Source organism: Sitophilus oryzae, unplaced genomic scaffold (assembly GCF_002938485.1).
Source record: "Sitophilus oryzae breed Bouriz unplaced genomic scaffold, Soryzae_2.0 scaffold_165_pilon_pilon, whole genome shotgun sequence".
Lineage (NCBI taxonomy): Eukaryota > Metazoa > Arthropoda > Insecta > Coleoptera > Curculionidae > Sitophilus > Sitophilus oryzae.
In genome coordinates, this window is record NW_022146347.1 from 2,912,095 (window position 1) to 2,925,450 (window position 13,356).

Sequence of the window (13,356 nt, forward strand, 5' to 3'; positions counted from 1 at the left end):
CAATAATCACCAAAGCCGCCTTGTCATATTGAAAAATAACTTCGAAAAGAAATTATAATAATTGAAAAAATTGCAAATTGTTGGTGGCAAGTTCATTTCGCTCTTAAAAATTAACCAAGGCATGCATTGACATATCCAAAAAACAAAATGTTCAGGAGACATGGTCCTGACCGTAACATTTTATTTTAGAAAAATTTACGCACGAAATTATTGCACAGGGTGTTTTAAGTTTAGGGTAAAAAACAACCCCTCGATTAACCCTGTATAATATGCTAAGTACTAAAATTTATAAAAAACTGAGTAAAAAATAAACAAAAAAATAATAATAATAAACTAACAAAAAACAAAAAAAATAACACTTTAAATTTGACCAAAAATTTCTCCGTTGCGTTTTTTTTGTATCTGAGTGTATTATAATAATTAGAGGTAATTGTTTTTTGAATAAGATTAATGAGATCGTTTTGTTTGAATATTTTTTTATTTGTGTTTACTAGGACCTGGGACAATATATTGCGTGACTGGAGCAGTTCAATAAATGTCATTTATTTAATAGCTCCATCAATTCTGAAAATTAAAACGTTAATATTAATCTAAAGGGGATGTTATACAGTTTGCGTGTTAAGTAGAGTGGATCTAAATTAATTCTTAATATTATCTTTAGTGACATGAATTTCACTTTACTTTAAAATTATACCATCCAGTAGAAGGTTGTCCTGAACACGGTGTATAGACAGGTGGTAAACATTTTTCGATTTATTTTAAAATTACTTAAAATAAAATTCAAAGTAAAGTACGAAAAAATTCAATTTTTACAAAGAATTATCCTGAACCATTGCAAGCCATATATACATATGCCATAAAGCGTTTTTGGTTCAACTATTTAAAAATTTAAGAATTATCATTTATCATTTGTAAAGTAACATATAGTAGTATGAATAATGCACATTACACATCGATTCAAAAGTTGTGCACCACTCTGTTTTAATGTGAAAGAATTTTTCGGGGAAAGCAATTTTTTGTGTACCGTCGTTTGGGGTGAAATTAATCATAAGAAAAAGTTTTTAGCCAGGATTTGGTATTTGTGCAAAATTTGATTTTTGTAAATAAGTTTTTTCGGTAAAGAAGATGTTAGTGATTGAAACAACACCAAATAATCAGAAAATTTGAAAAAAATACTAAAGGCCTGGAACGAACAAAATGTCCTGAACAATCTCATACTACGTGTGGAGTGTGATTGATCGCGTTTTATTTAACGCATTGAATAAGCCGTATACCTACATAGAAACTGATTAATCTAACCCCAGTCTATTTTAAAGTCATGGTTTAAATTTTATAGAATTCTTTAGCATTTGGGGTGAGATTGATCAATGGAAAATTTTATTAAAATTAAAAATTTTAAAAAAACTTTTACTAATACGAATTTTCAAACTTGGATATATTCAATTCGGGACACAAAATATTCAGATTCATGTCAGATAGCCTCTTCAGCGTCTTCTTCTAAAGGTTCGTCATCTGATTGATCGTTAGTTACTGGTCCATTGACATATGATTCGCTAGAGCTATCATTGTTTGCTGTGACACTTCTGCCAGGCTCCACCGTTAGCTTCTGGTGTTTTATGTTTCTTCTTGTCGGTGCTGCTGAGAATCGTTGTTGTTGTAAATAGTTTAAAAGGGTATCACTAATATCGGCCCCAGGGTTATTATAATTTGCTGCAATTTTGCATAAAATACGCTCTGGATCAATTGGTATAATTGCAGTTGCTTGAAATGAACTGATGGGGTCATTCTTAATGGCATTATCGGATATGTTTTCCATTTCGGCCAAAGTAGAGACAAGCAGGTGCGGAAAGTCCTTCTTATCTATTGACGTTTGCTCTTTATTTGCCGCCTTCCAATTCGTCAAAACTCTTCTCCACGCATTTTTGAATGAGCGGAAAAATCCCACGTCTAAGGGTTGGGTAATGTACTGCAGAGTTTTTCAATGGAGTCAATCAATCTCACCCGTACTAAGTGATTAATCTGACCCCGTTGAACAAATTAAAGTATAACCTCACAATTCACGATCCAAAATTAGTAAATTTCAGAATATAACTTGCAGAAACATCAACAAATAGCGCCATGCAATCAGTGTGTTCGTTACTATTTCACAATTTGACTTACCAATCCAAGTTCTAGAAGTTGTAAATGAAAGCAAAAACAGTTAAACAATTTGAATGGATTTTTAAAACAAAAAACAGCGATTTAACGATGTTTTACACATAATAACGATGATTTACACATTCCCTTCGACCATGTTTCTAGTAAACACACTTGGCGGTTTTACATTAAACGAACCGACGATTCGCGCGTCACATTTGAATTAATAAAAATGCAACCTAGTGATCAATCTCACCCCCGGAGATCAATTTCACCCCAAACGACGGTACTTGCTTCAATGTTTATCATAATCAATCATCGCATATTTGAATTTGAATTGAAAACTTGATTGAACAAAAAATGTTCGTTCCAAAAATATCTAACATAGCCTTTCCCAAGTCTGATTATTATTATGGCAAAGCCAGTCGCATTTCATGATTTAGGGTGTGAAAATGAATCATCATGTCATAAGCTAGGATTAAGTGAGATTGACCGTGTAATAGTGACCACGCCATGGAAACTCCAATGGCGATGACAGTTTAGAGAACATATCTCGTTCCCATGGGCCATGGGTCGTTCGTAGGGACATCAAAGGGCGCTAAAGCTGCATAAATCATGATGCATATTCGTACATCTATTATCGATCGGCTTCAGCTTGAAATAGTTGATAGTTGGAAGTTTCAGTTATATCAGAGGCATGCTTTATCTTCCGGTAATCTTCGTTTTTGTGGACGATAACGCCTGACATCATCGCACCAGGGCTGTAAATGACCATCTCGAAACTAAAGAGATCGATCGTTTGGACTGGCCTGCATTATCTCCAGACATGAACCCCATAGAACATGCTTGGCAGGGCAGTTTCAGATTGAAATCTAACCAGGAATATACAAGAACTTGTACATGATGCTCAGGAAGAATGGCGGAATATATGTAGTAGTGATGGGAAAAATACTCGGTCACACGAGTAGTCCTCAGTATGTCTAAAGATTGTTGTCGATCCTCGAGGATCACTCGCTACTGAACTAAAGTATTTGGCGTATCGTGCTCACGAGAAAACAAAGCGATTTACGTTTTATGCTGAAATTGTTCGTATAGATAGAAAAGAACTATTCAAACAACACTTGCTCACATAACTATAAACGTTTTTCCGAGTAGTAACCGCCAGTATGCGATTCCATTTTTCCTAACCTAACCTAACCTAAAACATTACTAAGTAATCTGTTAATATAAAATTGTAAAAAAAATAAGAATAAGTACTTTAAATATTTATTTATAACATATACATATATGTAGTTTATTTATTGATAAGAAAGCATGTACTTATTTACTTGAGCAGAATTCAGAAAAATAATTTTGTCAACATTTTTGTGGCTAAGCCTGTTTGCAAGCATATGACCCTGGACAGCTTTAAAAAAATATATGAAAAAAAAAATGTTTAAAATAATTATTTATTTTTATTACACTCATATCATTATTCGGTTATCGATCTAGCCAGATATTATACCGGCCTTTGAATAGTTGGAGTTCTAGAATACGTAAGAAAATTTTATGAACGAATATTCCTCGAATGATCATCCGATTATTGAAATCCTCGAGGATTGAAATCATCCGATTATTCCTATAATTTGAGTATACCTCACAAGTTTTTTTTCAATTAAAATGATCAATTAATTAGTCTCTAGTGTTATCTTGATGAAAAGAAGTTTGTTTTCGAAGATTCAGGCTGATGCAAAACTTTTGAATATACGCCTATTATTTATTTCAACTTATGTTCAACATTTAGCAATTAAAGTTAATAACAGCACTACACTACTTACAAGGATGCCAGGAATTAAAATTACCTACAGCACAAAAAACGTTCATGGTAAATTAAAGTATGTTCTAGGATGTATTTCAGGAAAATAGTTTAACTTCTATAGGGTGACTCGAAAAGCATTAGTGGATCGGTATGATTTTTTTTTAAATGAATCACTCTGTATATTATTGTATTTTTGGCTTCCTTTCAGATCAGTTTACATAATCCTAAGATACTAGTAAATGTATTTCGTTGGTTTCAGAGATATTAATAAATAAATAAAAAATATATCTTTCTTAAAAAAATTTTAAGAATACAAAAACTGCTCCGAAATCAAAACTATATTAGCTTACTTTAGACTTTAGATGGTCTATACTTACTTTGCTATTAATATGGTAATTGTAAATCATACAGGATGTTCAAAAATCTACGCCAAACTTTCTAAAATATAAAATAATTTTTCTTCGTTTTTTTTTAATGGAACATCCTGTATATTATTTTTTCAATAGATGGAGAATTAAAAAATGAATATTTTTTGTATTTAGAGTATTTCAAAATTTTTAACGATTTTGAAGATTTTTGCGGTTTTATGTTTCACATGGCATTTTCTATAGTAAATTTTTATCAAAGCGACCTAATGATTTTTCTCTCGTATTTTACCGTCGAAAGAGCCATATGAAATAATACTGCATGTATCCATTACAAATTTTGAAATACTTTTAATACAAAAAATGTTCATTTTTTAATTCTCCATCTAATAAAAAATAATAAACGGGGTGTTTCGTTTAAAAAAAAACAAAAAAAATTATTTCATATTTTAGAAAGTTTGACGTAGAATTTTGAACACTCTATATATGATTGATGAAGATTACAATATTTATAGCAAAGTTAACTATAGACTATCTGAATTAAATACCTAATATAGTTTTGATTTCAGGACAGTTCTTGTATGTGTAATAATTTTTTTAAACAAAGTTGAAAAAAATATATATTTTTTATTTATTAATATCTCTGAAATTACCGAAATATATTTACTCATATCTAGGATTATGTAAAGTGATCTGAGAGGAAGCCAAAAAGGCAATAATATACAGGGTATTCCATTTAAAAAAAATATCCTGATTCAGTCAAACTTTTTTGAACCATCCTATAGAAGTTAAAATATTTTCCTGAAATACATCCTCGTACATATTTAGATTTACACTTAAACTTAAGTTTTTAATTCTAGGACCTCAGATGCCCGACGCACTATTGCCGGACACTGTATATCAAAAAGAAAAAAAAAATATTAAAATCATTAGTTTTTAATTATTGAAATTGAAACATCAAACAAAACTAAAAACAATATCTATTGTTTTCCTGGAAAATAAAAGGTTATCCGGTGTTCCTTCTTTTCATCAACACTTTATTTACATTTGGAAATATATTGGTAAATGTGGTTTGCGGGCAGAACTTTGATAAATCTTGAATAAATATTTTCACGTCTCGTCTTATTTTCGTCTGTTATTTTTTCATTTTATTACGGAACGGTTTCAATTTGAAAAATTAGGAGACTTAAAAGTACTAATGAAAATATTTTTATAATCTATCCATCATCAGATTAGAGATTTTTTGTATTATTTCCTAAATGGTTTTAGTTAACTCTTTCTTATCTTATACGTGACTTATTTAATCTAATGGTGAAACTAAACCGCAATATAATATATTATGTGCCTATATAAAGACTGATAGATCCTCCACTTCTGGCAGTTCTGGAGTGAAGTTTTCTTAATCATGTTGTGTTTTCGGTTTCAGATGTGCCCAATATCAGGATTTTTTCAATCCCTTATAGTAATAGTTACTCTTCTCTTGGTATGCCATGCCGTTCTAGTGAAAAGTATGATGAACATATCTTTTAAACCCAGTGATGTTACTGTCTATATGTATGATACTATCACAGTTGAATATAACGCAACATCAGAAGTAGGTGAGTATTTCTAGTTATGTCTTACATACATACAGTTAGTATTACAAGTACTTCTGTATTATCTGCTACGAATTAGATAAAACAAATATAAATATGTATGTTGATATTTCAACATTTTTTATTTTACTTGGCTCTTTGTACTATTAATATTCTAAATTTAAAGCCAAATTAAATAAAGTTACACAAATCTTTTTTACAATTTATGGCACCAGAGGTTTTTTGTTAAATTTACATTAATCGTACATTAAATTTACAAACATTTTACAAAGAGGTTTCAATTACGTACATACTCTTGACTTTTACGGTTTTCAAAAATGGCTTATAATCAGAAACTTATGAAAAATGTGGTATGTTTGAATTAATCAGTTTGTGAATTTTATTTGGAATTATTTAAATGCCCTATTAAATAAAATAAGCCCAAAAAATGTTAATAAGAAAGGATGAGAAATCAAAGTGGAAGACGTTGTGGGAAAAAAATTAAGTTTTGACTATTTTTTTATTGGGTCGAGCCATTGACATTTTTAGTTTCAGTTATACAATGAAAACTCTGTGGCTTTGTTTGTGGAATATTTCTACAATGAAAGTGTGAATTAGTTAATTTTATTGGAGCAGTATACCGGTTGCGTCTCCAAAATTGGCTCACCAATATAACTTTTATTTTTTCAGATAAAAAATAATGTTAATGTTACATTAACATTATCACATGTTAGTGATCAGTTACATTAACACATGATCACAGAACTTACTTAGACGAAGATACTTATCGAAAAATTAAAAATATTAAATAAAATAAAAATGTGTTTAAGAATTATGGAAGATGGACTGTGTTAAGAAATTTATAATAAGCCTATGGTATAAGCCTTTATTAATTGGAACAACAACGAAGGGGTTTTCTTTTCTTTTTGAGAAATTTTATTGTTTTGCAATTACAATGAGTACAATTGTTTAATGAATTTTAACAATCCAACTGTTTTACTTTTTCCGAGTGGTATGGCTTCCTGGTGTGACCTTTGTCTTTCTGGGCCTGAAGATGGGAATTAAATGAATCCCGAAACATGTCGCCCCATTTTTGAATCAAATTAAATTTTGAAATAAACATCCTAAAAAGATTGTGGGTCCCCTACGTCCCCTCGTCAGAGGTTTTACATTGATATGTACTCACACTGGGTTGGAGAACGTTTAGTTAAAATATATTATATTTATTTACACTTCCTCGGGAAGCATTTTAGGGCATATGTTTATAGGAACTTTTTGTTTTATTTTCATCCGTAGAATCACCCACCAAATTTGACACCCTGTATATTTATGAATGCAACATAAAATAAATGATAAAACTGCATACTCATAATGAATTGATTGACATTTTGATAACTATTTTATTTCATTTTTTAACATACCACATTATGCATAAAGCTGTAATTATGGTCATGTGAGATTTGAGTTTGGTTTAAATAATCATATTTAAAATAAACTACTCGAAAAAAGTTAAGAATATTGTGTTTTCGCTAGCAAGAAAATTTTTCAGAAAAAATGTGTTATAGTTATTAATACCTATGCCGTTTGTGTTTAAAAAAAATACTGTTTGTAAACATAAAAAATTGTACCCAAACAAATAAAAAGCATTATCATAAAAAATGCACATTTAATTTTTGTTTAGAATAGAACTTGTTTGAGTGTTGCTAAGCGGCAGTTTGCGATATTGTGGTTATTCTGTAATCGATAATATGAACAGACGTCATTTAATAATAGAGGAAGCAAATCAAGCCATTGGATTGGTGCTTGGCGGTGCACCACAGATCGATCTGGCTGATCGATTTAGTCACCTAAAGTGTAATTTCTAGGCTTAAAAACCGATTTAATGAGACCAGGCCCTGCGCACTCTCCGCGAAACGTCAAACCACGAAATTAGTACGACTTCAAGACACCGTGCGCTAGTGTCGCCTGGCGGGAGAAAGCGACAGTCAATAAGAATTTCTCTGTTTTATGATTGGTACTGCTCAAAAGAGGGGCGACCGGCTGCATCAGGGCCTGGGCACTCTCTAGTTTTTCAACTACTCACGAGCGGCGCTATTAAACAATATTTTAGGTTGGTATTTAAATATTGATGTTGGCAACGGATGTCAAGTCAAAAGTGTCATTTGTCGTCGTTCTGTTTTGTCAGCTGTTTTCGAATATTGGCGCCTATTTTGCAAATTCGTTCTTCTTTGTGTTTAATATTGCTTAAATTTGTTTTTCTTTAGTGTATATATGTTCTTGTTGTAGTGTTAGTGTATAGTGCAGTTCTAGCATTAATGTAAAAAACTGATATTTCCACACTATAGACGTTATTTACTAGTTATTAGTGCACACATTGTTTGGTTAAAATCGAGGTTAAAATAGTGATTTATTTTGGTGTGCCCAATTGTTCATGAAGGAGTAATAAGGGATGTAAGGCTCATAAACAAATAAATATTATATCACTGTTAATTTATTTCCTTTATGTTCCCAGTCGCCATTAATTTTTGAAAATTTGTTATAAGACTGGAGATTGTCGGTGTATTTAAAATTAAATAATTTTAAATAAATAATTTAATTATAGCTAGCTTACACTGACTAGTTCTTCAGTTTTAGGACAATTTTTCAGAAAAATGTAAAATTGTTTATTAAATAATTTGGGAAGCCCGTGCTAGCGACATTAGCGCTTCGGCGAGAAGTTGAAGAAACATCTTGACCATCAATTTGAGTGTCCAATCTATTTACTTTTTTCATCTATGGGCTGCATTTTAAAATTCTTCAGTCTATCCCCGCCGTCCTTGGCTTGTTCGTGGCTCGATCTAAATTTTTGTAATTGTTACGAAGTGTTATTGTGTTGACTTTTTAAAAATGGTGTTATATTGCTGTGTGTTGGGCTGTAAATCCTCTAGTAGATTGTCGATTTTACATAGTATGCCAATGGATAAAGAGGTAAGTGCATGTACTTATGTTTTTGACCCATTAAAAAATTCGTATATGTAGTATTTTTTAGGGTTATGCAAGTCCAGGAGATCCTCTAAAAAAACTTGCATTTGAAATATTTTAAAAAAAATAAAGTAAAACATAAAAGCCTTAAATAAAATTAAACAAGGCCCTTTATAAAGTTTAATGTTTTTATTGCTTTTGTTGATAAATATTGTTTATATTATAATGTAAAATGTCTGTATAATGTTTATATAACGTAAGGTAGTAATCTTACGTAAGGTAGTAATCTATATAACGAATTATTTTTTATTCAAATGTTGAATGGATAATATTATAGTATTATTTGATGATTTTTAATAAAATTTTTGTGTTTCATATTGGTTTTTGTATTATTGTTCCGTATCAGTCTTATTAGAAATATTATATACATATTGCTTTTTTCTAAACGTGAAAGAACTAATACTGTTTTTTTTAGTTTTCTGTTAAATAAAAGTTATATTTTACAGAATACTAAAAAAAAACAGTATTAATTCTTTCACGTTTGGTAAAAAAACAATAATGCAATTCAACTTCAAATTTTAAATTCCCAGTACCTGGCGGGAAAAATGAAGATTTAGTACGTCTTCAAGTCACCGAGCGCTGTAAAACGCGTTCTCGATAAATGACGAGAGTTGCCAATCTAAATGTTTTTGGTCCGTGAATGAGACTGAATCTGTCATGGGGAGGCATAGGGAGGGTCGACCAATGTCGACAAATGCTAGGGAGGACCGAAGCTTGCTGCGAGAAGCTAGGATGGATCCTACAAGAAACTACACGTTGCTCACCCTGGACCTTTTGGCTGCCAGCAGAGTACGTATTATCCTTGTTTGGGTATTATCCCTCGGACGGTCTTAAATTGATTAAAAAAGCAGGTTTACATTGCTATATGCCTATAAGACACCCCCGTTGACCGCGATAGTCAGGTTGAGGTAATAAAGTTCAACGTTTGCTCTGGTGTAATGAAAGAGCTAGCTGGAATGCTGAGTGGTATACTGCGATGTTCAGCGATGAAATCCGCTTTTGTCTTCGTACTGACAGACGTACAGTTCGTGTGTGGAGACTAAGAAATACAAGACTTAACGACCGATATGTTCAAGAAGGGCATCCCTTTGGAGTTAGAGGTGTAATGTGTAATGGTCTGGGGTGGAATTTTCTGTACAATGACTGGCAGCCAAAAGGTCGTGGCTGAGCAACGTGTAGTTCCTTGCAGGATCCATCCTAGCTCCTCTCATTAAGCTTCGGTCCTCCCTAGCGTTTGTTGACCTTGGTCTACCCTCCCTATGCCTCTCCATGACAGATCCAGTCTCATTAAATCAGTTTTTAAGTCTAGAAATTACACTTTAGGTGACTTTAAATCGATCAGCCACATCGATCTGTGGTGCACCGCCAAGAACCAACCCAATGCAATGGCTTGATTTGCTTCCTCTATTGTTAAATGACGTCTGTTCATATTATCAATGACAGAATAACCACAATATCGCAAACTGCCGCTTAGCAACACTCAAACAAGTTCTATTCTAAACAAAAATTAAATGTACATTTTTGATGATAATGCTTTTTATTTGTTTGGGTACAATTTTTTATGTTTACAAACAGTATTTTTTTTTAACACAAACGACATAGGTATTAATAACTATAACACATTTTTTCTGAAAATTTTTCTTTCTAGCGAAAACAAAATATCCTTAACTTTTTTCGAGTAGTTTACATCTCTAATTATAAATTAATGGTTATGTATTATAATAATTTTTCAGTAGCCTTGCTAACTTGCTATATGTATTATTTTTTTGTAGGTGATACAACAGAATGTCTCCTTTATAGCGAAGATACTCACATAGCATATATGGAAAAAGAATATTGGATAAGAAATTTGGAAAGTGGATCCTTCAATATAACGGGAAATTTCTTAGGTAAAGATAAAAATATATGCTTCATTCTAGTCGCTTTATTGATGAGTAAATGCAAGACCCCCTTGACTTAGTCTTGAATAACCCAGTCTTGGTCTGGCACTTTCTACATATACATCATACCAAATAAACTTTTAGTCACGTGATTAAGCTTGATCTGCACAGCGTTGCCAACTTTTACATATTTTTTTTAATCAAAATATTAAACAAAAATAAATCAATTATAAATATATAAACAGTTATTACTTACATTAAAAAAACTCACCTCCTTAAGAGCACTTAAAGGACATAAAGGGCCATTACTACCGCTGTCCCGTTAAAAATATTCTAATAAGGTTGCGATGCATTTTTGCGTTTTTTGCGGCTATTAGGCTATCTTGTACAATTCGCATTAAAAGAGGTTCTCAAATGAACAACGGTCGACGGCACAGTCTGCTAGTAAAAATTTTTAAGTTTAAATTATCACAACACAATTCATTTAAACCAAAAACTCGTAAAACAACTAAGGTGTCAAAACGAATGACAATGTGACGAAATAAATAAATGTGGCAACACTTCAGCTGAGCTACCACCCGAATCCCCAGCGGGTGAATTGTTGAATTTAGGTAAATTATGTGTATTACGATTATGTTCGACCTGAAATACCGTATGATCGAAAAAACGGCATCCAGTTGTCTTGGAAATGAACATCAATGGCATTCCCCATATAATTTTACATATAAAATGACAGCGACCTTTTTTTACAGCCATCGCTATATTTTATTTCATAGCCATCGCTGACGCTGCTTTTTTTCAATCATATTGTACCTTCCATTACGTTGTTACGCTGGTGTCAGTCAAACATATTTTGGCTATGATTTTAATTTAGTTTCCTAGTTTCCATACACTATTCCGTGGGTGTATTTTTAAAGCGTTTTTCTTTTTGCTCGTGCTTTTTTGCCTTCCCGAAATTTAGCTCTAACAATCTGGCAACCCTACTTAGAATGTTTCTTGTCTTAATACAGCATTCGGAAACGGTACTAAGTAACTGTAACTGTTCTATTTTCAAAATATAGTAAACTGTAGGCTAGGAACTACATACATACAGTGGCGGATACAGAGGGGGTCCATGGGGCTCCATCCCTAATATCAATAAATTTGGTTAAATATTAGGCTTTGGGCATATTCTACATTACTTTTTATTTGCCATCCCCCCCCCCCTAAAATAAATTCCTGTATCCGCCCGTGCATACATATATGAAAAATAAAAATCAACTATACCTTTTTTTATTTTTTATTATGTATTGTTTAATCGACTTTAAAGGAATATCGAATTTTACTCAAAACCAGGCACAGAAACAGTTGATTACCTTTTAAGATTGTAACTTTCCATCTACTTTAAAAAAATAAGGTCAGTCCAACGAGAGAATACAAGACAGTAACAGTAGTCATTTTAATTCGCAGGTAAATTTCATTTTCTATCATTTTTTGGATGTAATCTGCCGAAACCTGCCCCGACTCATTGGCCAGACTTTACCTAATTAAGTGTACTCTTTCAGGTCAGACAGTGATATCTTGTAAAGATCCAACGACAAATATCAAAGTAACAAATGATAATGTAGCAGTAAAATGTCTCAGGAAACAACGACTGGTCGATCGCATATTTACTGCATCTACAGCTACTTTAGTGGCAATTATTTATATAAACTTTGGTTGTGTGGTACAATGGACTGAAGTGAGGCAGTTAATCAAAACGCCCATTGGACCAGGCATAGGCATTTTTGGTCAATTTGTCACTATGCCATTGGTAAGAAATTCCAACTTGTATAATATGTATAAGGTGCTTAGAAGTATAGTTTTTCTGAAGTCTGGAATAGGAATAGACTGGATCTCTTAATTTCGGCACTGTCTTTGTCGGTATCGGCTGAACAAGACAAGGGACTTAGTCGGCTGGACAAGGGAGTCTCAGTACTTTCAATTGACTTCGGAAATACTATACCAGGTTCGATCGTCAACAAATACGGATTTTTTTATTTAAACATAAGCAATTTGCTAAGGCTAGAACGACATTTGGTATTGAAATGAAGTTTTGCGAGAATATGTGGGTTGATTTAGAGCATTTTTTTAAAATACAGAGAGTTCTACAAGGTGTCCTCAAAAAAAGTTACACATCAAAGTTATGTTTTTTGTAATGACACGCCCTATATATAAGTTGATTTTCGGATTCTAGGAAAAAAATAAAGGTGACATGGTTTCATTACAGAAGTATATCACTAAAATGCAAGCTTTTGACATAATATTTAACATTTTCTAAAAATGAAGGACAATTTTTAAATTTCACTAAAAGCTTCCTAAATTGGAATTTACCCGGTATAGTCTAAATTAAAATAACTATTATACTTTAAATTAAATTAAGTTTAAGTTGAAATGCTGTCAACACGAACAGCAGAGGCTCAGATGGGCACCAAAACTGTAGCTGTTAAAACAACGCAAGGAACTCCACAAGGTGGAGTAACCTCCCCTTTGCTGTGGAGCTTGGTTGTGGATGACATAGTCATGATCGCTCGGGGGAAACATGAAGGCGCCCTGTGTGATAT

At 32.3% G+C, this 13,356-nt stretch overlaps 1 protein-coding gene across 4 annotated transcripts in view; it reads left to right on the top strand.

Moving 5' to 3' along the window:
- LOC115880840 (ileal sodium/bile acid cotransporter-like) overlaps positions 1-13,356 on the top strand; it is a 50,386-nt gene that overhangs the window by 26,777 nt on the left and 10,253 nt on the right. For 2 of the 4 annotated variants that reach the window (XM_030898148.1, XM_030898149.1), the window contains exons 2-4: positions 5,726-5,897; positions 10,667-10,783; positions 12,319-12,566. In XM_030898148.1, coding sequence (XP_030754008.1) covers positions 5,726-5,897; positions 10,667-10,783; positions 12,319-12,566 — 537 coding nt within the window. Of the gene's footprint in view, positions 1-5,289; positions 5,361-5,472; positions 5,492-5,725; positions 5,898-10,666; positions 10,784-12,318; positions 12,567-13,356 lie in introns of those variants that run through there. The other 2 variants (XM_030898151.1, XM_030898150.1) reach the window with 2 other exon arrangements.